General features: G+C 40.8%; 1 protein-coding gene across 1 annotated transcript in view; it reads right to left on the bottom strand.

Moving 5' to 3' along the window:
• The window catches only part of LOC124551226 (sushi, von Willebrand factor type A, EGF and pentraxin domain-containing protein 1-like), a 102,078-nt gene that overhangs the window by 6,904 nt on the left and 70,721 nt on the right, over window positions 1-24,453 (bottom strand). Inside the window, exons 8-9 of the mRNA XM_047126219.1 lie at window positions 15,621-15,934; window positions 3,704-3,900 (exon numbers count right to left, since the gene is read on the bottom strand). Of these exons, the coding sequence (XP_046982175.1) occupies window positions 3,704-3,900; window positions 15,621-15,934 (511 nt within the window). The remainder of the gene's footprint in view (window positions 1-3,703; window positions 3,901-15,620; window positions 15,935-24,453) is intronic.

Raw genomic sequence — 24,453 nt, 5'->3', positions numbered from 1 at the left:
AGACACAGACTCATCTGCTGCAGACTGCTACAGTAAATCAACAGAAAATTATAATTAGTACTAATACACTCAAACTGACTATTACTTCTGTTGTTGTGGTCTTCAGTCCAGAGACTGGTTTGATGCAGCTCTCCATGCTACTCTATCCTGTGCAAGCTTCATCTCCAAGCACCTACTGCAGCCTACATCCTTCTGAATCTACTTAGTGTATTCATCCCTTGGTCTCCCTCTACAATTTTTACCCTCTAGGCTTCAGAATATGCTGCACCAACTGATCCCTTCTTCTTGTCAAGTTGCGCCACAAATTCCTCTTCTCCCCAATTCTACTCAGTGACTCCTCATTAGTTACATAATCTACCAGCTAATCTTCAGCATACTTCTGTAACACCACGTTTCGAAAGCTTCTATTTTCTTCTTGTCCAAACTATTTATCGTCCATGTTTCACTTCCATACCTGGCTACACTGCATGCAAATACTTTCAGAAGAAGACTTCCTGACACCTAAATCTATACAAAATGTTAACAAATTTCTCTTCTTCGGAAATGCTTTCCTTGCCATAGCCCAGTCTACATTTTATATCTTCTCTACTTCAAACATTATCACTTATTTTGCTCCCCAAACATCAAAATTCATCTACTATTTTAAGTGTCTCATTTCCTAGTCTAAATCCCTCAGCATCATCTGATTTAATTTGACTACATTCCATTATCATCGTTTTTATTTTATTGATGTTCATCTTATATCCTCCTTTCAAGACACTGTTCATTCCGTTCAACTGCTTTTCCAGGTCCTTGCTGTCTCTGACAGAATTACAATGTCATCGGCAAATCTCAAGGTTTTTATTTCTTCTCCATGGATTTTAATTCCTACTCCTAATTTTTCTATTGTTCCCTTTACTGCTTGCTCAATATAAAGATGAACAGCATTGGGGATAGGCCACAACCCTGTCTTCTCCCTTCTCAACTACAGCTTGCTATTCGTGCCCCCCCGACACACTTTGTAACTGCCATCTGGTTTTTGCACAAACTGTAAATAGCCTTTCGCTCCCTGTATTTTACCCCTGCCACACTCAGAATTTTAAACAGAGTATTCCAGTTAACATTGTCAAAAGCTTTATCTAAGTCTACAAATGCTAGAAAAGTAGGTTTTCCCTTCCTTAATCTATCTTCTAAGAAAACTCTTGGGGTCATTATTGTCTCGCGTGTTCCAACATTTCTACAGAATCCAAACTGATCTTAATTAAGGTCGACTTCTACCAGTTTTTCCATTCGCCAGTAAAGAATTCGTGTTAGTATTTTGCAACCGTGACTTATTAAACTGATAGTTCAGTAATTTTCACACCTGTCAACACCTGCTTTCTTTGGGATTGGAATTATTATATTCTTCTTGAAGTCTGAGGGTATTTCACCTGTCTCATACATCTTGCTCACCAGATGGAAGAGTTTTGTCAGGACTGGCTCTCCCAAGGCTATCAGTAGTTCTAATGGAATGATGTCTACTCCTGGGACCTTGTATCGACTTAGGTCTTTCAGTGCTTTGTCAAATTCTTCACGCAGTATAATACCTCCCATCTCATCTTCATCTACGTCCTTTTCCAGTTCCATAACATTGCCCTTGTATAGACGCTGTACGTACTCCTTCCACTTTTCTGCTTTCCCTTCTTCGCTTAGGGCTGGTTTTCCATCTGAGCTCCTAATATTCCTACATGTGGTTCTCTTTTCTCCAAAGGTCTCTTTAATTTTCCTGTAAGCAGTAGCTATCTTATCCCTAGTGATATATGCCTCTACATCCTTACATTTATCCTCTAGCCATCCTTGCTTAGCCATCTTGCACTTCCTGTCGATCTCATTTTTGAGACATTTGTATTCTCCTTTTTGCCTGCTTCATTTACTGTATTTTTATATTTTCTCCTTTTATCAATTGAGTTCAATATCTCTTCTGTTACCCAAGGATTTCTACTAGCCCTCGTCTTTATACCTACTTGAGCCTCTGCTGCCTTCACTATTCCATCTCTCAAAGCTACTCATTCTTTTTCTACTCAATTTCTTTCCCCTGTATTTGTCAGTTGTTCCCTAACGCTGTCTCTGAAACACTCCACAACCTCTGGTTCTTTCAGTTTATCCAGGTCCCACCTCCTTAAATTCCCATCTTTTTGCAGTTTCTTCAGTTTTAATCTACCGTTCATAACCAATAAATTATAGTCAGAGTCCACATCTGCCCCTGGAAATGTCTTACAATTTAAAACCTGGTTCCAAAATCTCTGTCTTATCATTATACAATCTATGTGAAACCTTCCAGTGTCTCCAGGCCTCTTCAATGTATACAACCTTCTCTCATGATTCTTAATCCAAGTGTTAGCTATGATTAAGTTATGCTCTGCGCAAAATTCTACCAGGTTGAATTCTGTGTGTGTGTGTGTGTGTGTGTGTGTGTGTGTGTGTGTGTGTGTGTGCGTAGAATCTTTACAAAAACACCAGGTATTTACTTTTAAATATAACTGTAAATGTTGTAATCTAACTCATTTTGATTGCCAAATTATCTTGTCTGGCTCTTTCCTTTTTGCAGACTACATTTCTAATTCTTCAAATACATCCTTAAGTTGGAAATGACTAACAACTGCAGCATGCAAAGTCTGCATACTAATTTTACAGTTCTGTTTCCTGCAATGAGCATGAGTGGATTTGATTATGCTGTGAAGCTCATAGACAATCAAGTAAATTTATCACCCTCTTTTCGCTATCACAAACAAAAGAGCTTTAGTTTAGCAGTACGGGCTACAAGGTATACTTGCTCAATTAGTATTGCAACAGGCATATTTTAATGTATATATGTGATTTTTGACACACCCGAGTTATATAAATTCTCTGACTGTTCATTCGATCTTTTTTACTGCAGAACTGATGATTTTAAAAGAGAACAGAAGCCGGTCATATAAAATAAAGAGAACCTCTGCGATCTAAGCAGACAAAAAGCTGTTATAAGGATTATGGGTCTCATAACACTATGTTACAGATTGGGGGGGGAGATATAATTTTTGTAATTGTGCAGGAGGTTGCAGAATTCCAAGTCCACATTTACTGAGCGTGTACCGAGTGGAGGTCACTGCCACCAGATGCAGTCCCATGTTTCCCGCTTATCAAAAAGAGCTATGGAGATCAATAAACACCTGGCACACAGTCCTATTAAATGATTAAACTCAGCTGAACACTTCCTCTCAGCTATACTTCACTTAACCCACGCATTTCTCCAACTCATCACACTGCGTGATCTACTCTATCGCACCAATTTTCCTTGTATATCAAAATGTTCCAAATTGTTATTGTATTTAGTCATTTTGTTATATTGTTACAACACCAGACTGAATAGGCATTTGGGTGTCAGTGGCCTGAATGACGTTAAATTCTGATTCTGACACTGAATCCCCTACATCTTCCATAACAACTCCCATTTCTTCACCTGAAAGGTGTGTGGCCTAAACATCAGTTGAAGAAATAGAGTTTCTGGAGCTATGCACCTGAAATCTAACGGATCAGTCAACATGCCAATAAAACACAAATAAGCACAAATAAGAAGCAGTAGTGACGGTAGAATCAGTTAACACTGTTTCTGAGAGCTCGAGGCCACATAAATCAGTGATAAGCCTGCCAGCTAGAGTGGGGCTGGCAGTACAGAGCGGAGCAGAGCCGACTGTCGGCCGTTCACCTGGAGGACTGGCGTGTCACGTGCACCGGCCGGCGGCCCGACCCCAGGCCCGCCCAGTGGCCGCGCCCGTGGCCGCGGTGGCCCTGGCCGCCACCCGCACTCAGGGAGGTGCCTCCGCCCCCCACCGTGCCACCGACGCCAGCCATGCTGCGATCGCACCCACGCACCGCCTCTTCGTAGGTTGGAAGAGCTGTCGACTGTGGAAACAGCCGGTAAATTATCGTTAATAGCTGTAAGGTAACAGAATTTTTGGTGTAAGTTAAACTTTTGTTTTTGAAACATAATTACGGATTTTTATCTATTCTGATTTTGTGAAATAGTTACAAAATGTTTACTTTTGTGTGTTTCAGTCGAACCAGCAGGGACCGCAGCAACACTTCGTCGAGAGCAGACTGTCACCAGCCTGTCAGAGGGACACATTTAGCTGACAGCCGGCAACCACGAAAGGGCACCACTGGAGAGATTCTCTGACATATGATCGAACTGATGCAAGTCAGCATAAATAAAATAACAATAATTTTGTTGTTTGGATCAGATTAGTGTGCTAAATTATCTTTACATGTTGAAGTTTTTTTATCATCATAAGTAATGTTCCAGTACTTTTTTTAAATACAAAATGCTGCAAGGTCAAAGACTATATTGAGGAACTAGTTGGCTAATTAATACGAAACATCTGTCGACAAAAATAATAACCACTCGGAAACAGAGGTTATGCACCAGGAAGAAAGAAATTAAAATACCTAAGTAGGATGTATAATCATAAATACATCAAAATCTAATTTAATATATGGATTACTGAATCTCACAATCCTCAATAGCATCTAGTGAAACAAGCCTCTTTTGTTGATGCTGTAACAACAAAAAAGGAACAACTATTCTGATACTGATATCCTACAGAGTCAAACAAATTGCCACAGTGTGTGGATCCCAATAATAAGACATCTGTTAGAAAAGTATGAGATCTTTGGCCAGGAAAAAGCTGGTTTACCTGGAGTGTCGGACACCTAATCACCCTCAAAGTAGTTCCCTTGGGACCACACACACCTCTCCCACTGGTGCCGCCACTGTTGGGGGCATGCCGAAAAAGCCTCCTTCAAACGGAGTTTAGGTCTCTGTTGCTGCTGCCATAATGTCATCTCATCTGAAGTCACATTCCTTTCAATAGCCTCTTGAGTTTGAGGAACAGGCAGAAGTCGCAGAGGGCTATATCAGGAGAATAAGGAGCTCGTTGAAGCATAGGAATCTGGTTTTTCATCAAAAAAGCCTGAATCAAGTGTGAGAAAAATACTAGAGCACCGTTGTGCCGGAGATGGCAATTTCCTGTTGACTGCAAATCAGTCTGGTCTCTTGCGCCACACAGCAACATGTAGGCAACAGAGAACATCCATGGAGTACTCTTCTGTGACTGATTGGCCCTGAGGTATGTACTCGTGGTGTACCACACCATGGGAGTCAAAGAAAGCAGTCACTGTCACTTTGACATTGCTGCACACTTGGCAAGCCTTCTTTGGTCTCGGTGATGAGGAATGCTTCCACTGTGATGACTGGGATTTGGTTTCTGGATCATACCCGTACACGCAGGACTCATCACCAGTGATAATGGTGTCCACGAAGCAGGGGTCACTGTTTGCTGGAGTCCAGCATGTGCTGCGAGGCTTGAACTTGAAGCTGTTTCTGCTCTGCCGTTAGCAGCTTTGGCACGAATTTCAACGACACTGTGTTCACGGCCAAATCTTCAGTCACAATGTTATGTGCTGAAAAAGTGCTGATGCTGACCTCTTCCACAATTTCTCTGATAGTCATGTGACATTCCTGCATCACTCCGATGCTCACACTGGCAATGACCTGACTCGCTCTCCACCAATGTGCAGCCAGCTTTAAACTAGTTGTACAACTCCTTAATATGTATGATGTCCATAGCATCAACACTGAAAGCCTTCTGAATGGTTTCCACATGGCTGTCACTCAGTTCCTAGCAAATTTGATGTAGTAGCAAAGCTCCAGTCATTCCATCATTTCGCTTGCAACGAAAAACTGGTGCAAGCACTAAATACTACCTCACTCAACTACTGCTTGCCAGCAGCTGACGCTCTTGACACACAGGAAAAAATTCACCCATATGCACAAAGGTTCAAGGTCAACAAACAGCTAAATAACTACATGTATCTGCAAGAAATATGATGTTCAGCACATGGTCACATAACATGAGGCATATCAAGCATAGTCCCACCACATGTCAAAGAATTAGAGATATAAAAAACAAAATTTATCTCCCAATTCCTGTGTTCATAACCAAGTTAATATTGGGATTTCCATAATATTTTGATAGCTTCCCTTGCTGTCTTAGTCCTACAGCTGCTTTGGTTGGGTTATCTCGTCACACACTGCTGCTGCCCCCTCAGGTGCTGAGAACATGTTTAAACATGCCGCCTGGGTTTCCCTTCTGTGCTACTGATGTGTTTATACATCCCATACTATCGACCTTTTCACTGCTGCTGACAAGTTACTTCCATATGTCAGTGAATAAAAAAGTTTCAAATATTTATCATACAATAAATGTGCCTCTTTGCATGGTATCATTTGCAAAAAAAACTCGTTTTCATATGTTGAACCATTTACGAAATACGGCAATTGTTATGACCACATTATTTACAATGCACAGCAACAGAAACCAGCAGGTTGCACGTGACCGTCTGCCGGGTATAAAAACCGATAACTTAAGAACTACATAGATATCATTCTCCTCTCCATTTTAAATAAAATTTTGATATCATATACACACTTCGTACACAGCAATTTATGGGCTAAAACCAATCATATGCAAAGGTTACACAATGTGTTTTTACCTCTGTAAACTATTTAAAATTACATGCACTGCTTTAATTAATTTGGAGTAGCACAATGACCATGATGAGTAACAAAAAAGATATTTAGCCCTGTACCAAATGAAAACACCAGACTTTAAGATGTGCAACAATAATTTTTTTTTCTACAAACAGTTTTTTTAAAACTTGACGATAGGTGCTTCATAGTGACCAGAATGCTATCTCTCAGCACAAGTACTGGCATTAGGTGACCATTACAGCAACAACAAAATCACTCTCAGCAAGGAATGTATAAAGCTCATCTGTAGAAGCACATCTGCAGCAGTCAAAGGGTTAATCAGATGTTGAGCACACATTCTGTTGCTTGCTCTTTGGAACATAGACTTATTTATGTATCTGTTGTGTGGGAAACCAACGTCTACAAGAAAAAACGAATTACAGATCCTTGCTGATTTAGTTACGTGGGCAGTAGGCCAGCATCTAAGGCATGTTTCTCTGCTAACAGTTCATCCACATAGCTAGAGGCATAATTAGAGGCTATAAAGATTACGTAGCTACTAAAAGAAGCATCAACACCCAGCTTAAAGAATACAGTAGCCGCAATCATCTGGTCATCTTGGAAACATGAATAAATTGGCAGTAGCAGATAGTGCACCGAGACAGCGGGCCAACAAATTCATTTTCCCAATAGTACGGGTTTTATTAAGGTGCAGTTATTACTTTTCTACGATGTACAGAGATGCCATAGAAATTCAAAAGAACAAAAACAAAAGGATTGAAATCAGACAAATTGTGTGTCTCAGTGATTGATAAAACAAAGTGTCAACTTTTGCCCACTAAATGCTTCAGAGCACACGTAAGCACAACTCTGTGATCTTAGCAAGCAGAGTGATAAAGTCATGACTCAACTGTTGTATGGATGTGTATATACAGCTCGACTTGTTGAACTCAAAAAGATATTTAGCCCTGTACCAAATGAAAACATCAGACTTTATGATGTGCAACAATAATTTTTTTTCTCTGAATAGTTTTCTTATAACTAGTTAGAAACTACTATCTGAGTCTTTATAGACTCTGATGATGTCTCTGACATTTGAAGACAAGATGTTAGGCAGAGAAAAACTGCACTATAATGCACATACAACCAATATCACCAAGGATGCAAATACTAGCCTCGAAAGCCAGCATTGTATGATCAAATTACACATAACAAAATTTTAGCAAGATAAATTATAAATCACAAATACTACATAAAAAATAGGTTTTTACTCAGCAGTCAAAATTCTCAGAGCTATATACCTGATAGCTAATTAACAGCTTCAGCTGTAGCTTGGGGGACATCATTCTAATTCCGAGAGTATCTTCTCTCACAGTATTGCTGGGTGATATGCTCCACAATCTGTTTTGATGTTCCATAGCAGATGTGGCAACTTTCAGAGGTGGTAGAATGGATCAAAACAAGAACATGGACACTAAAATGCATACCATAAGAGCGATGAGCACTTGTTCAGTAGAAGAGATGGGTTTCACAGTAGAGAAGATGACCAAGTGTTCAAAGCCCGTAAGGTGTGTCTTTTAGAGCCCATGTTTCATTCACTTTTCTCTTGTTTTGGTCCATACTGCCTCTTCAAAAGTACGGAAACCAAAGCACTTAAAGTAGGAGAGATGTGTTTCACAATAGCAAAGATTAGGAACCACTCATTAGCTCCTAAGGGACATATTTTAAAGCCCATGTTTACTTGGCATTTTTTTCTTTTTGAAAGTTGCCACCTCTACTATCTTAACAACAGTATCAACACACGTATTCCACTGTCGAAGGCATCGGAACGTGTTTCACTCAATTACAAATCAACCTAAAATGAGATAAGTACACAAATACTAAAATTTTGACAAACCTCGGTGCAAAATACACAATAAATAAAATTTATTTTAATAAATTTAAGTAAATACATTACTTTCAGTTCATTTGTTTCTGGACCAGTGTCAATTACCTCAGACTGGTAAATTCACCTTTCTCCATCACCCCCAAAAGTATGTAAAATCATCAAGAAATCACCCTTTATCCAGTTGTGACAATGTTAAAGTTCATTACCCTTTGTTTCTGGTCTCAACAATGGGCCCAGTTTGGTGTGCACATGCATGCAATGAGTCCTGTGGAGTAGTACGTCTGAGAATGCATCATTGCATTGATGCATATCCAGCAGGCTGCATCAGTTTGATGCTTTTATTGAGTAGTGCGATTTGTATCACGTGTAGGGCTGCATGCACGTTGAAGGCACATGGTAATTAAAGAAATTGGTAACTGTCACGATGGATGTTTTGCAGAACTGACAAAATACATAGCATTTGTTCCATATCTGACAACTTCTGTGTGGTCTGTGACAATCACAAACCTTCTGTAAACCTGGGAGGAAAGGAAACTACCAATAAAGCTTGTGTGCCGGCATGTTCGGAGGAACATCAGAATTTTATTCAGGATGAGGATAAACAGAGGAGGATCTCACAAACTTTTATTGGTTTCTGTACAATTTGCAGGTTACTTTGCACTTTCTGTACTTTATGCCCAGTACCTTGTAAAGCCTCCCCCCATGAACCATGGACCTTGCCGTTGGTGGGGAGGCTTGTGTGCCTCAGCGATACAGATAGCTGTACCGTAGGTGCAACCACAACGGAGGGGTATCTGTTGAGAGGCCAGACAAATGTGTGGTTCCTGAAGAGGTGCAGCAGCCTTTTCAGTAGTTACAAGGGCAACAGTCTGGATGATTGACTGATTTGGCTTTGTAACAATAACCAAAACGGCCTTACTGTGCTGGTACTGCGAACGGCTGAAAGCAAGGGGAAACTACGGCATAATTTTTCCCGAGGGCATGCAGCTTTACTGTATGATTAAATGATGATGGTGTCCTCTTGGGTAAAATATTCCGGAGGTAAAATAGTCCCCCATTCGGATCTCCGGGTGGGGACTACTCAAGAGGATGTCGTTATCAGGAGAAAGAAAACTGGCGTTCTATGGATCGGAGCGTGGAATGTCAGATCACTTAATCGGGCAGGTAGGTTAGAAAATTTAAAAAGGGAAATGGATAGGTTAAAGTTAGATATAGTGGGAATTAGTGAAGTTGGTGGCAGGAGGAAAAAGACTTCTGGTCAGGTGCCTGCAGGGTTATAAACAAAAAATAAAATAGAGTTAATGCAGGAGTAGGTTTAATAATGAATAGGAAAATAGGAATGTGGGTAAGCTACTACAAACAGCATAGTGAACGCATTTTTGTGGCCAAGATAGATACGAAGCCCACACCTACTACAGTAGTAAAAGTTTATATGCCAACTAGCTCTGCAGATGACGAAGAAATTGAAGAAATGTATGATGAAATAAAAGAAATTATTCAGATAGTGAAGGATGACGAAAATTTAATAGTCATGGGTGCCTGGAATTTGGTAGTAGGAAAAGGGAGAGAAGGAAACGTAGTAGGTGAATATGGAATGGGAGTAAGGAATGAAAGAGCAAGAATTTGATAGAGCACTGAAAGACCTGAGTCGAAACAAGGCCCCCGGAGTAGACCACATTCCATTATAACTACTGACAGCCTTGGGAGAGCCAGTCCTGACAAAACTCTACCATCTGGTGAGCAAGATGTATGAGACAGGCGAAATTCCCTCAGACTTCAAGAAGAATATAATAATTCCAATCCCTAAGAAAGCAGGTGTTGACAGATGTGAAAATTACCGAACAATCAGTTTAATAAGCCACAGCTGCAAAATACTAACACGAATTCTTTACAGACGAATGGAAAAACTAGTAGAAGCCGACCTCGGGGAAGATCAGTTTGGATTCCGTACAAATACTGGAACACGTGAGGCAATACTGACCTTACGACTTATCTTAGAAAATAGATTAAGGAAAGGCAAACCTACGTTTCTAGCATTTGTAGGCGGAGAGAAAGATTTTGACATTGTTGACTGGAATACTCTCTTTCGAATTCTGAATGTGGCAGGGGTAAAATACAGGGAGCAAAAGGCTATTTACAATTTGTACAGATATCAGATGGCAGTTATAAGTGCCGAGAGGCATGAAAGGGAAGCAGTGGTTGGGAAGGGAGTGAGACAGGGTTGTAGCCTCTACCCGATGTTATTCAATCTGTATATTGAGCAAGCAGTAAAGGAAACAAAAGAAAAATTCGGAGTAGGTATTAAAATCCATGGAGAAGAAATAAAAACTTTGTGGTTCGCTGATGACATTGTAATTCTGTCAGAGACAGCAGAGGACTTGGAATGGATAGCATCTTGAAAGGAGGGTATAAGATGAACATCAACAAAAGCAAAACAAGGATAATGGAATGTACTCGAATGAAGTCGGGTGATGCTGAGGAAATTAGATTAGGAAATGAGTAGTAAAGGAGTTTTGCTATTTGGGGAGCAAAATAACTGATGATGGTCGAAGTAGAGAGGATATAAAATGTAGACTGGCAATGGCAAGGAAAGCGTTTCTGAAGAAGAGAAATTTGTTAACATCGAGTATAGATTTAAGTGTCAGGAAGTCATTTCTGAAAGTATTTGTATGGAGTGTAGCCATGTATGGAAGTGAAACATGGACAATAAATAGTTTGGACAAGAAGAGAATAGAAGCTTTCGAAATGCGGTGCTACAGAAGAATGCTGAAGATTAGATGGGTAGATCACATAACTAATGAGGAAGTATTGAATAGGATTGGGGAGAAGAGAAGTTTGTGGCACAACTTGACCAGAAGAAGGGATAGGTTGGTAGGACATGTTCTGAGGCATCAAGGGATCACCAATTTAGTATTGGAGGGCAGCGTGGTGGGTAAAAATCGTAGAGGGAGACCAAGAGATGAATACACTAAGCAGATTAAGAAGGAGGTAGGTTGCAGTAGGTACTGGGAGATGAAGAAGCTTGCACAGGATAGAGTAGCATGGAGAGCTGCATCAAACAAGTCTCAGGACTGAAGACCACAACAACAACAACCTTGTAAAGGGACATCCTCCTCTAGCATTACTTTTCCCCAACAGAAGTTGTAGACACCACAAATATTTACAAATTTGAAACAGGTTAATATTATCTCAGCTGTTTTTCTAAAAAAGTTCCTATGATTATCTATAAAACGAAATTACTTTATTTTCATTGTTACAATCTATCGGACTAGTTCTGATATATATATCCGTAAGTGCTGGCAGGTCAATAGTCACACAAACACGCTGCCCTCCAATACTAAATTGGTGATCCCTTGATGCCTCAGAACATGTCCTACCAACTGATCCCTTCTTCTGGTCAAGTTGTGCCACAAACTTCTCTTCTCCCCAATCCTATTCAATACTTCCTCATTAGTTATGTGATCTACCCATCTAATATTCAGCATTCTTCTGTAGCACCGCATTTCGAAACAAACGAAGAAACACAGCACTTTCGTTCGGTAAGTCACATCATCTGTGGTTTTAGATATATTTTTCCCACGTGGAATGTTTCCCTATATTATATGACACACACAAAGATGATGTGACTTACCAAACAAAAGCGCTGGCAGGTCGATAGACACACAAACACAAACATACACACAAAATTCAAGCTTTCGCAACAAACGGTTGCTTCATCAGGAAAGAGGGAAGGAGAGGGAAAGACGAAAGGATGTGGGTTTTAAGGGAGAGGGTAAGGAGTTATTCCAATCACGGAAGTGGAAAGACTTACCTTAGGGGGAAAAAAGGACAGGTATACACTCGCGCACACACACATATCCATCCGTACATACACAGACACAAGCAGACATTTGTAAAGGCAAAGAGTTTGGGCAGAGACCGAAGTCAACATTACCTTCCTTCAGTTGGGCCAACTGACGGTGAATCGAGGAAGTGGAGTACATACTGACGAAACTAAAATGAGCTCTAACATGGAAAGTTTGGCCGTACCTTTTTGTTACACCCTGTATATAAGAAACATTTGAAATTACGAAATATTTGGCACACTTAAAATTTCTATTATTAATGACACAATTTGGGGCTATTTATTAGATTTATTTCTATAGTCATTTATAAAATAATAATAGAAATTCTTTTGTCAAGAAAATGTGTAAGACCTTTGGAATATTGTTATTAACGCAAAGTGAAGTAGTAGTAGTGGGCATGCCTCTGACGTGATCGGATGTGTTTTTGTATTTTGGGCAGAACAATGTAGTTTTGGCTTTGTTAATGTGTAAATTCAAAAGACAGCGTTATATTGTAAAATGTGAGATAATAAATTATCATGAAAACATTCTTCAAAATTAATTACATCAATTGGAACCATGAGAATCTAAAATGTCAAAAATTTCAGCTTCAACGATCAGCAGTTAGACGTGAAGAACTGGAGCCAACTATGAGAGAAGAAGATAAATAAAAAGTTTATTGTAATTCTTACTATTCTCGTATTTTCCAAAAAAGAGACTTTACCAGGGACAATAGGAGTGGTATCAACAAATTGTGGGAGGGGGACATTACAAACTCCACAATTTCATAGAATGTAATCCAGTCAAACTTTCTCTATATCTACAAATGTGTAAATGCAGGCGACTTTCTTTAACCTATCTTCTAAGCTAACTCACTGTATCAGTACTACCTCAAGAGTTCCTACATTACTCTGGAATGCAAGTGACCTTCTACAAAGTCAGTTACTACCAGTTCAATAATATTCACACCTGTCTCCAGGTCCCTACTTTGAACCTGGATTATTATTTTATCCTTCTTGACATCTGAGGGTATTTCAACTGTCTCATATATCTTGCATACAAGTTGAAATAGTTCTGTTATGGCTGGCAGCCCAAGTACCTCTATAATTCTGAGGGAATGTCATCTACTTTACTCAGGGGCTTTGTTTCTACGTAGGCCATTCAGTGTTCCTTAAATTCTTTTCACAGTGTCATATCTCCCAATTCATCTTTATCTATCTTCTCTTCCCTACCTATAACACTGCCTTCACATTCAGTTTCCTTGTTTAGCCCTTCTATATAATCCTTCCAACTTTCACCTTTCCACTCTTTGTTTAATTCTGGCTTGCCATATGAACTCTTGATATTCATATCCGTGCTTCTGTTTTCTCCAAAGGTCTCTAATTTTTATAGGACATATCTATCTTTCTCCTATCATGCAACAGAAAATCCAGGACAGAATAACAAAAATATTATGAAAAGGATAGACTGCTACTCACCATACAGAGAAGACATTGAGCCACAGACAGGCACAACACGTCCTCTATATGATGAGTAGCACTTTCTACTATTGTGCATATATCTAAAGCTTTCCATTTGTCCTTTAACCATTCCTGTCTAGCCATTTTGAATATTCTGTTGGTCTGATTTTTTAAATGTTTGTATTCCTTTTTGGTCACTCCATTAGTTGCATTGTTATATTTTCTCCTTTCAACAATTAAATTAAAGCCTCCAAAGTTATTCAGGGGTTTCTACTCAACTTTGTCTTTTTGCCTGTTTGACCCTCTACTGTCTTCACTACTTCATCTCTCAAAGCTACTCATTCTCCTTCTATTGTATTCCTTTGGCATTTCATTTAATCGTTGCCTAACGGTCCCTTTTCAAAACTCAACAACTCCCAGTTCTTTCAATCTATGCATGGTGTGCCTCCTTAATTTCCCATCTTCCTAATTCTTTTTTTCCCAGTTTTCATCTGCAGTTCATAAGAAATAAATTATGGTCACAATCAACATCAGCCCCTGGAAATCTTTAGAATTTAAAATTTAACAATATTATGAATAGGAAAGTTGCTAATCACCATATGGCAGAGATGCTGAGTCACAGACAGGCACAACAAAAAGACTGTCACAATATAAGCTTTCGGCCAACAAAGCCTTTGTCGAAAATAGATGACATAATACACAAACACAAACACATACACACAAACGCGACTGACACACACACTTCTTCACTGGCTTCAAGTGCCAGAGGCTGCAGTCGTGTGTACGGGTCGTGTGTGTGTGTGTGTGTGTGTGTGTGTGTGTGTGTGTGTGATGTTCTCTATATGATGAGTAGCAACTTTCCTTTTCATAATATTGTTACATTCCGTCCTGGATTTTCCATTGTTTGATTTTTGCAGTTTAAAATTTGGTTTGTATACCTTTGTCTTACCATTATGTAATATACCTGAAGCCTTCCAATGTCTTCATGAATCTTCCACACAAACAAGATTGTTTCATTATTTTTAAACCAATGATAAAATTTTGCTGAGTCCAAAAATCTACCGAGGCATTTCGCCTTTCAGTACTCTCCCCTGCTCCATGTTCTCCTACCATTTTTCCTTCTTGCCCTTTTCCTACTACTGAATTCCAGTCCCTTGACACAATTAAATTTTCGTCTCCCTTAACTATCTGAATATCTTATTTTATTTTGTTACACATTCATTTAGACTCTTCATCTCTGTGGCACTAGTTGGCATATAAACTTGTACTACTGTGGTGGGTGCTGGCTTTGGGTCTACTTAGGCTACTATACTACATTCACTATGCTGTTCATAGTAGCTTAGCTGCATCCCTATTTTCTTATTCATTCTCAGCCTTATTTCCGAAATCCTATATTTGCTTTTATGTTGACACCTTGTAGTGGCCTGACCAGAGGTCCGGCTCTTCCTGCCACAGTACTTCACTACTTCCACTACATTCAGCTTCAACCCATCCATCTCTCTTTTTAAATTCTCTAATCTGCCTACCTGATTAAGGGACCTACCATTCCACACACTGACTTGTAGAATGGTAATTTTGTTTTTCTTATGACGACATCCTCCTGAGTAGCCCTCATCCACAGATTCCACAATATTTTACATAAGAAGCTACCACAATCATTAAACCTTACAGTAGAGCTGCATGTCCTCGGGAACTATAATGGCTGTTGTTCCCCCTTGCCTTTCGTCCTTTGCTGTACCAGCACAGCAAGACTATGTTGGCTGATGTTACAAGGCCAGATTAGTCTATCATCCTGACTGTTGCTGCTGTAACTACTGAACGGAATGCAGCAAAACCCACAGCAGGACAGAAGGTAAGTGTTGGTCAGCAACTATGTCTCATAATTTTGTAGTTCTCCTCAGTTAATGATACAATTTACCAACCTCTCCCAACTGAACTCCATCAGCAAATGCGATAAGGGCGACCCTGTCTGGGTCATGCAATACACCTCCAGATGTGGCAACGCATCCTGTCGGAGAAGAGTGGCGTGGTCCGCCAAGAGAACCAGGTGGTCCGCCACAGCCACCGCGGTGGCCTCCGCCTCCTCCAGTTGACGACGAGGGCGACGGAACTCCGGGGCGTGTCTTGGGCCCCTGGTGGCGACACACCACCACCACACAGACCACGAGCAGGATGAGTGAGACACCGAGGGCCACTGCGAGGGACACGAGCAGCACACTCGACGTACTCAGGTAGGCTGTTGGAGGAAGTTAAATCACTGTCAGTAGAGATTGGAGAAACTGGCACAAAGTTTATCAAAAGAACAGGGTGGCGACTATTTCGTCAAAAGATTTCCCAAACATTTACACCTATGTGATTACTCCATTACTTAAGTGTTTGACAGGCGATTCATAGAATCACTTTCAGAATTTTTCTCTACTGTTCCATTCTGGAATAGCCCGTGGGAAAAATTAAAGCCTAAATCTTTTTTGTGAGCAGTTATTTCTCTTATTTTATCATGCTGGTCATTTCTCTCTATCTAGGTGAAGTCAAAAGATTATTTTAACACACAGAGGAGAAAGTTGGTGACAAATTTTGTGGTTACAAAAACAAAAAATAAAAAAAAAAATTCTCTCACAACAATGAAACAATTCTTTGTCTCAATGATTGCTACCCCAACTCATGTATCATATTCATCTCTCCTCTGTTTCTTGATAATTAGTCAGTTAATTAGTTAGTTAGTTACATGTTCTATGGAACATCTGAATTGAGTGTAGCAAATGTGGTTGTACAGTACAAATAGTAGACATGATGTTTCTGACAAATAAGTTACTTGTATAGTAATGTAGTTTTTTGTTCCTTGTGGGATGGATTGTGGCGAGTCCCCAAACCATCGGAATGCTTGATTTCAGTGGTTGGCCTTGAACCCCACCATCAGGGTGACTGATTTCACTGTGTGCTTCCATCCAACTGCCTTAATTCTTGTGCAGGCTACCGGCAGAATGCAAGTTCCAAACACTGTAGTAAGGTAAAATGTCCATGAAGTGATAGCGACAGACCCATGGGTATTCACTGGAATCAAGCACCCCAATGGTGACAGGCAGCGGGACTCACCGATATCAAGCATCCCAATGGGAACAGACAACTGTTACATCCATGTAATTGTTCCTCGATCAGGCTACAAATAGTTTCTAACCAGAGACTGAAATGGGTAACCACACTGTTCTGTACGGTCTAATTTACAACCTTAAAGTAAATTTTGAAGACAAATATCATAGGACATAAAAGTTTACATTTACAGTGTAAATGAAAGGTAGAATCAAATATGTCAGTTGTTAATTGCATAAACAGGCACACTTGATATTTGTGTCGATTACAGTGCCATATACCACAAATGGAAAACAATGGTTTGAGTAAACTGTACATATTTTTCTTATGTAGAATCTGGAGAAAAAAAGGGGGGGGGGGGGGAATCCCCATTTGAAAGTACAAGGGTGACCCAACCACACAAGAGGAGTGGTTAAGAGGTGGTCAGTTGTAGGACACGCGGTTGTCCCCTATTGTCCCTTTCTAATATTAACTTTTCACCCAGAACATTTTTTTTTTCTCCATACGATGCGTTGTTTTCGAGATATTTAGTTACCTTAAAAACTACCAGTTTTAAATAGAAATCTGTCCATGAAATAGTAGGAGGTGTCCACAAAAAATGATTTTAGGTTAGGTTTAAAACTTGCTTTGCTACCTGTCAGACATTTTATGGTATAGGGCAGGAGATCAAAAATTTTTCATTGCTGCATACTGACCTCCTTCCTGAGTCCCTGGCAGCTTTAATAATGGGTAATGCTAAATGACCTGACTTCTCTGAACTTTTGCAATGTTTTGCATCAATACTACACTCCTGGAAATTGAAATAAGAACACCGTGAATTCATTGTCCCAGGAAGGGGAAACTTTATTGACACATTCCTGGGGTCAGATACATCACATGATCACACTGACAGAACCACAGGCACATAGACACAGGCAACAGAGCATGCACAAAATCGGCGCTAGTACAGTGTATATCCACCTTTCGCAGCAATGCAGGCTGCTATTCTCCCATGGAGACGATCGTAGAGATGCTGGATGTAGTCCTGTGGAACGGCTTGCCATGCCATTTCCACCTGGCGCCTCAGTTGGACCAGCGTTCGTGCTGGACGTGCAGACCGCGTGAGACGACGCTTCATCCAGTCCCAAACATGCTCAATGGGGGACAGATCCGGAGATCTTGCTGGCCAGGGTAGTTGACTTACACCTTCTAGAGCACGTTGGGTGGCACGGGATACATGCGGACGTGCACTGTCCTGTTGGAACAGCAAGTTCCCTTGCCGGTCTAGGAATGGTAGAACAATGGGTTCTTTGACGGTTGGATGTACCGTGCACTATTCAGTGTCCCCTCGAAGATCACCAGTGGTGTACGGCCAGTGTAGGAGATCGCTTCCCACACCATGATGCCGGGTGTTGGCCCTGTGTTCCTCGGTCGTATGCAGTCCTGATTGTGGCGCCACCTGCACGGCGCCAAACACGCATACGACCATCATTGGCACCAAGGCAGAAGCGAATCTCATCGCTGAAGACGACACGTCTCCATTCGTCCCTCCATTCACGCCTGTCGCGACACCACTGGAGGCGGGCTGTACGATGTTGGGGCGTGAGCGGAAGACGGCCTAACGGTGTGCGGGACCGTAGCCCAGCTTCATGGAGACGGTTGCGAATGGTCCTCGCCGATACCCCAGGAGCAACAGTGTCCCTAATTTGCTGGAAAGTGGCGGTGCGGTCCCCTACGGCACTGCGTAGGATCCTACGGTCTTGGCGTGCATCCGTGCGTCGCTGCGGTCCGGTCCCAGGTCGACGGGCACGTGCACCTTCCGCCGACCACTGGCGACAACATCGATGTACTGTGGAGACCTCACGCCCCACGTGTTGAGCAATTCGGCGGTACGTCCACCTGGCCTCCCGCATGCCCACTATACGCCCTCGCTCAAAGTCCGTCAACTGCACATAAGGTTCACGTCCACGCTGTCGCGGCATGCTACCAGTGTTAAAGACTGCGATGGAGCTCCGTATGCCACGGCAAACTGGCTGACACTGACGGCGGCGGTGCACAAATGCTGCGCAGCGAGCGCCATTCGACGGCCAACACCGCGGTTCCTGGTGTGTCCGCTGTGCTGTGCGTGTGATCATTGCTTGTACAGCCCTCTCGCAGTGTCCGGAGCAAGTATGGTGGGTCTGACACACCGGTGTCAATGTGTTCTTTTTTCCATTTCCAGGAGTGTATTTGGTAAGGATCTCATACCCCACAGCAATACAGTACAAGAGGATAAGCTAGTGTATTGAAGGCAAGGCAGTCTCTTTAGTACATTTGGTGCGCCTTCTGTCATGCCAGGAAAATGCAATCTATAATTAATCTTCCCCATAACATTTTCTATGTGATGCATCCAATTGAAGTTGGTCTGAACTTTAATCCCTAGGTATTTAATTGATTTGAAAAGCTTTAAATTTGAGTGATTAAAGGAAGCTTTTTCAGTCGTCATGTGAAGGATCTCATAGTTTTTATTGTTCAGGGTCTAATGCCACTATTTGCACCATGCAGATATCTTCCAAGTTTTTCCAACAATAAAGTCCTAATTTTATTGAATCAATTTTCGTTATATGTGAGAATAAGTTTTATTTTACTTTTTTATTTTTTTATTTTACTAGTTTTCACGGCTAAATATTTTTCAAGCTGCCCTGTTGCCAGTTATTATCCCAAGTTCAACTAGGACTGAAAACAAGATATAACATTTGTAACATTCTGGTTAAATTTTAAATGGCAATTCTCTTGTTAGTGCCGTCCATCACTATTCCGTGACAAGGGTGGAACTGTGCAATAAACACAAGTATACAAAAAATCCTGACAGGAACTGCTGCTTCCAACTGTTGTCCACAGAACATAACAACAATAGCCTCTGATGGAAACAATGCATCCTATTTGAAACCTGAAGCTTTCCACACTGTAGTGCAGCACGCAAGTTCAAGAAAGTTAGCAAAGTACTACTTTGCACTGAAATTACTGAAAGAGAACCAAAGCCTGAATACTCGTTGCTAATGTACAAATGGTGTGTTCACAAATCTGGGTCCACATTTGTATTTTCTTTACAAAGTGATTTTGCTAAACGAGAGCAAACGTAGGGAACAATCCCCAAGAAGATAAGTAGCAAAAAAGGTCATAGGACAAGTGGCCAGAGATTGAAGGTGGGGTAAAAGAACTTAAATAGTGTAGTTTTCAATGAATAAAGCACATGAAAACATGCCAGGCAACTCAGTATTTTCTGTGTGTACTAGTGAATATCAGAACCAGTTCAGTCTTAATGAGTGAGCAGGGATTATTGGGACCAGTCATCTTTTCACCACACCTCCAAGGAGAGGTGTACTCACTGTCTCTGTGGGCGACCCTGCCTCCCTGATGGAAGATGGTGATATGAAGGGTTATGACACTACTACACAATGGTACTCCAGCTCACATCTATATCTCCATGAAAAGGCATCTCGACAACATCTACCTTGATCAACCGTCCAGTCACACAGCTCGCCTGGTCACTAGACCTTGACCCTTCAGTTTTCTGTCTGTGGGTGCACCTGAAAGAAGTTGTGTCTCATCCTATAAGTGCAGACACTGAAACAACACAGTCTCGATGAGTGTGATACCACTCGGTTGCAGAACAGCACATCTGAACTTACACGTCAGTCGCTGCTGCGTCGTGTTCCGGTACACTTAGAGGCTCTCTGGGGCCAGTTCAAACATTTCATCTATGTTGTACTGTACAGATCTGATGAACATCCTGTAGCACGGACACTGTGAATTTCTGGCCATATTTCTGGAACATTTTTTGCTTGTTTCCTGTAGTGCTCCCACTTACCAAAACCACTCTGCATAGATGAAAAATTATAACCCTTGCTTTTGTGTGATTAACAAACTTACAACCAAGTGACAAATTTTGATGTGTAAATTGAAGTCAGTTGTACTCAGAATCAACTGTGCAATGGGAAGCAGACTTGAATCTCTAAAACCCACTGTCAATAACGAAGATTCTCGACATGGATCAGTGCATCATAAGCAAATGTCATTGAGTGACAAATATTACAATAATTTAATGGACTACTTCACCTCTTCTTACGCAACCCAACAACTGACTGTTTCTGGTGAAAAATCTTGAGAGGTTTATTTAACAAAATAAGTAAGTACATTTCTTTATGTCTGTCAATGAACAGTTCAACTCCCCTACTCACCAAATGTCCTAGAATTCCCTTAGTCTTTCAGAAATCACTGACATGTCCCTAATTTTCTGGTAAATTCTAAATCCCTGAGAATCACCAATTTCCCAGGTTTTCCAGACAAGTAGCCACCCTGAAGAAAGCAACACAAAATCCATACTGAACAAAATGCTGCAAGTTTTCCCACAAGATTTCAATTGAAAAAGAAAAATACTGTTCATTTTATTTTCTTGTAACAACAATTGGTCAGAATGGAAGCATCAGTTTCAACTGACCAGTGGTTGTCCTTTTTATTTTAACAGTTTATAACAATTTTAAATTATAATGTCAGTAAAGAGGGAGTGAATGAGATTTTCACTCTGCAGTGGAGTGTGCGCTGATATGAAGCTTCCTGAAAGATTACCGTATTTACTCAAATCCAAGCCGCACTTTTTTCCGGTTTTTGTAATCCAAAAAACAGCCTGCGGCTTAGAATCGAGTGCAAAGCAAGCGGAAGTTCTGAAAAATGTTGGTGGGTGCCGCCACAACTAACTTCTGCCGTCGAATATATGTAGCGCTACATAGGCATGCTTTGTAGGCACAAAGATAAATACTGGCACCAAAACCGCTGCGTCATTAAACAAATTAAAAAAAAAGGTGGAAGACGAGCTTTTTTCTCCGCCCCGAGTTTCGACCACTGCATTTTCATACATTATCCAACGAAGTAAATACAAATTCCGTATTGTTCATCTTCGAATGTAGCAGCAGTATTTCAATGTACTACGAAAATCCGACTGGCAAGACTGTTTGGGATGTTTGTCAATATGGCCAACTCTACATTCTGGATTTTTTCCTACCTGTGAGAAGAGATGGTTGCTAATAGGAACTTTTATGAATTGTGAATCACATGCAGTATTCTCTTCACCATAAGAATAATACGAATATAAACATTTTACCATGTATTGTTTCGTGTTTGCTGCTATCTCATTTAAATCCTGTCTGCCTAATAAACTACGAAACTAGAGTGAGACAACAGCAAACACGGAAGAATATACATATCATGCCATCTTTATATTCGTATTATTCTTATGCCTAATAGTGATACAGTCAGAAATGAAGCACGGCAATTGACTAGATTTTTAAATCTAAGATGACTCTAATTTCTGGGCAGAATGTAACGTACTAAAGAGGCGCCTGCAAAGATTTTCAAACGGAGAAAAATTTTCGCTAAGCTCTCGTTCAGAACATCTATCATACGCAGTCTATTATTTGGTTCTTGTTAATCATTAACAAAGAAAGCAGCAGTGTGAGTAACAACAAATAGCAGTCTCTTGCCATTGTTTCGCTAATGAGACGATTCCTCTCTCTTTTTTTTTTTTTTTTTTTAAATTATAAGCGACAGTAGCGCACACAAAAGGAAGCCATGCCGCGAGCGGCGACAGGCCGTAAACACGCACTATCAGAATGCAACAAACAATGCATGACACAGTACAGTAACGCATTTTCAGCTTAGAGTGACATCAATTCAAACCAGACGAAGCACGTGAAAAAGGAAGCGTACCCGTATAAATAAGGATGGAGCGCGTGACGCATAGCAATGGCTACCTGGCAAAGCGTAACTGCTAAGCTTACGATTCGAACCAAACTACTGTAGCTGTATCGTCATTCATTCGATCTAAATTGTGTCTCATATTACAATGGATCAACTTTGTTTCGATTGGGAGATGCGGCCTAAAACTTTTGTCTCCCCTTGAATTTCGAGTCTCAAATTTCAGGTGCGGCTTAGATTCGGGAAAATTTTTTTTCCTTCATTTCGAGTATCATTTTTCAGGTGCGGCTTAGATTCGAGTGCAGCTTAGATTCGAGTGCAGCTTAGATTCGAGTAAATACGGTAAAACTGTGTGCCGGACCGAGACTCGAACTCGGGACCTTTGCCTTTCGCGGGCAAGTGCTCTACCATCTGAGTTACCCAAGCACGACTCACGACCTGCCTTCACAGCTTCAATTCTGCCAGTACTGTGTCTCCTACCTTCCAAACTTCACAGAAGCTCTTCTGTGAACCTGCAGGACTAGCACTCCTGGAAGAAAGGATATTGCGGAGACATGGCTTAGCCACAGCCTTGGGGAAGTAAATCTGTGAAGACGGGGTGCGAATCGTGCTTGGGTAGCTCGGATGGTAGAGCACTTGCCCGTAAAAGGCAAAGGTCCCAAGTCCGAGTCACAGTCCGGCACACAGTTTCAATCAGTTAGGAAGTTTCAAAGAGGGAGAGGTTCATAGGCACATGATGATGTGGATATACCAAAGAAGTAAATTATTGAATAGCGGGGGAAACAAAATGTGTTCTAAACAATGTAATAAAGTACATGTACAGTGCCAGATCACACTTATTTAGCACATTAGTGGATGTTACAATACAGCTGCAGGATACATTTGCAGATGAATTTCATTTAGATAATTGTGCCCAAGTGCCTCAAACTGAAGCCATAAAAAACTTCCAAATCAATTCTAAATAAATTAAACAACAAATGTTGCCGACTGGAAAATTAGTATGAAACTAGCCCTTGTGCTACAAAATCAAACTCTTATTTTATACGCCTTTAAATGGCGTGATAATCAAGTTGAATGGCATGATAATCTAGCTGAACTCTAACAAAATGTTCATTTTGCCTGGAATACTTCAAGAGCCTCATCAGTTCACTTGGAAAGGGGAGGGATGGCATGTTGATAGAATCCTAACAGCACAGCAAGACGAGATGTGGAGATCAATGGGAACAGACTAGATTAGACATGATGTGTGAAGTCCTTGGGCATCCAAATGTAAACTGAGGTGGTGCCAGCATGTATATATGTTAACCTAAAAGCTCAGTTCTGCCTGTTTTGCACTTGGAAATCTCATTATGTTGATCTATAGACAGAATTGGTACCATACTGTCTCTCAATTCTATCCTGTGGAATAATCTTTGGGATCACTGCAGCTATGGTGAAGAAAAGACTTAATCTACACAATTATGCAATAAGAATATTATTGTATAAAGTTGGTAACCGAATATACCGCAGTGGCGAGCCTTGCATGTCTTGTCTTGTGGGGTGCGTAATGTTGGCAGTACTTTCGAGTCTCATCTGCACGTATTCCATGGACATGCTGTGGTAGGGTGGGGGTAGTAGAGTTACATGTGCACTGCAGCTGTTAGTTGTGTTATCGTCTAGTTCTCGTGTAACCTGAGTGTAGTTAAAATGCTTACAACTACATAGAGCATGTGTTTAGTGGAAGAGGTTTTCCATACAGGAAGAAACTTCACGAAGCATCTGAGGTGGTAATTTACATTACATTTTCCTGCTTCAAGGTGTCCACATTCTGACACTGTATGCGATTTAATTTGCAAATTTCGGACAGCAAAAAGTTCAGTTCATGATGCACCATGAGCTGGGTGGCTCACAGTTTTATAGGACAGAAGCTTGATGACATTTTGGACATCGTGACAACAGAGTCCAAAAAAATCAGTG

This window comes from Schistocerca americana, chromosome 9 (genome assembly GCF_021461395.2).
Source record: "Schistocerca americana isolate TAMUIC-IGC-003095 chromosome 9, iqSchAmer2.1, whole genome shotgun sequence".
NCBI classification, from domain to species: Eukaryota; Metazoa; Arthropoda; class Insecta; order Orthoptera; family Acrididae; genus Schistocerca; species Schistocerca americana.
This window is presented reverse-complemented; position numbering and strand designations above follow the sequence as displayed.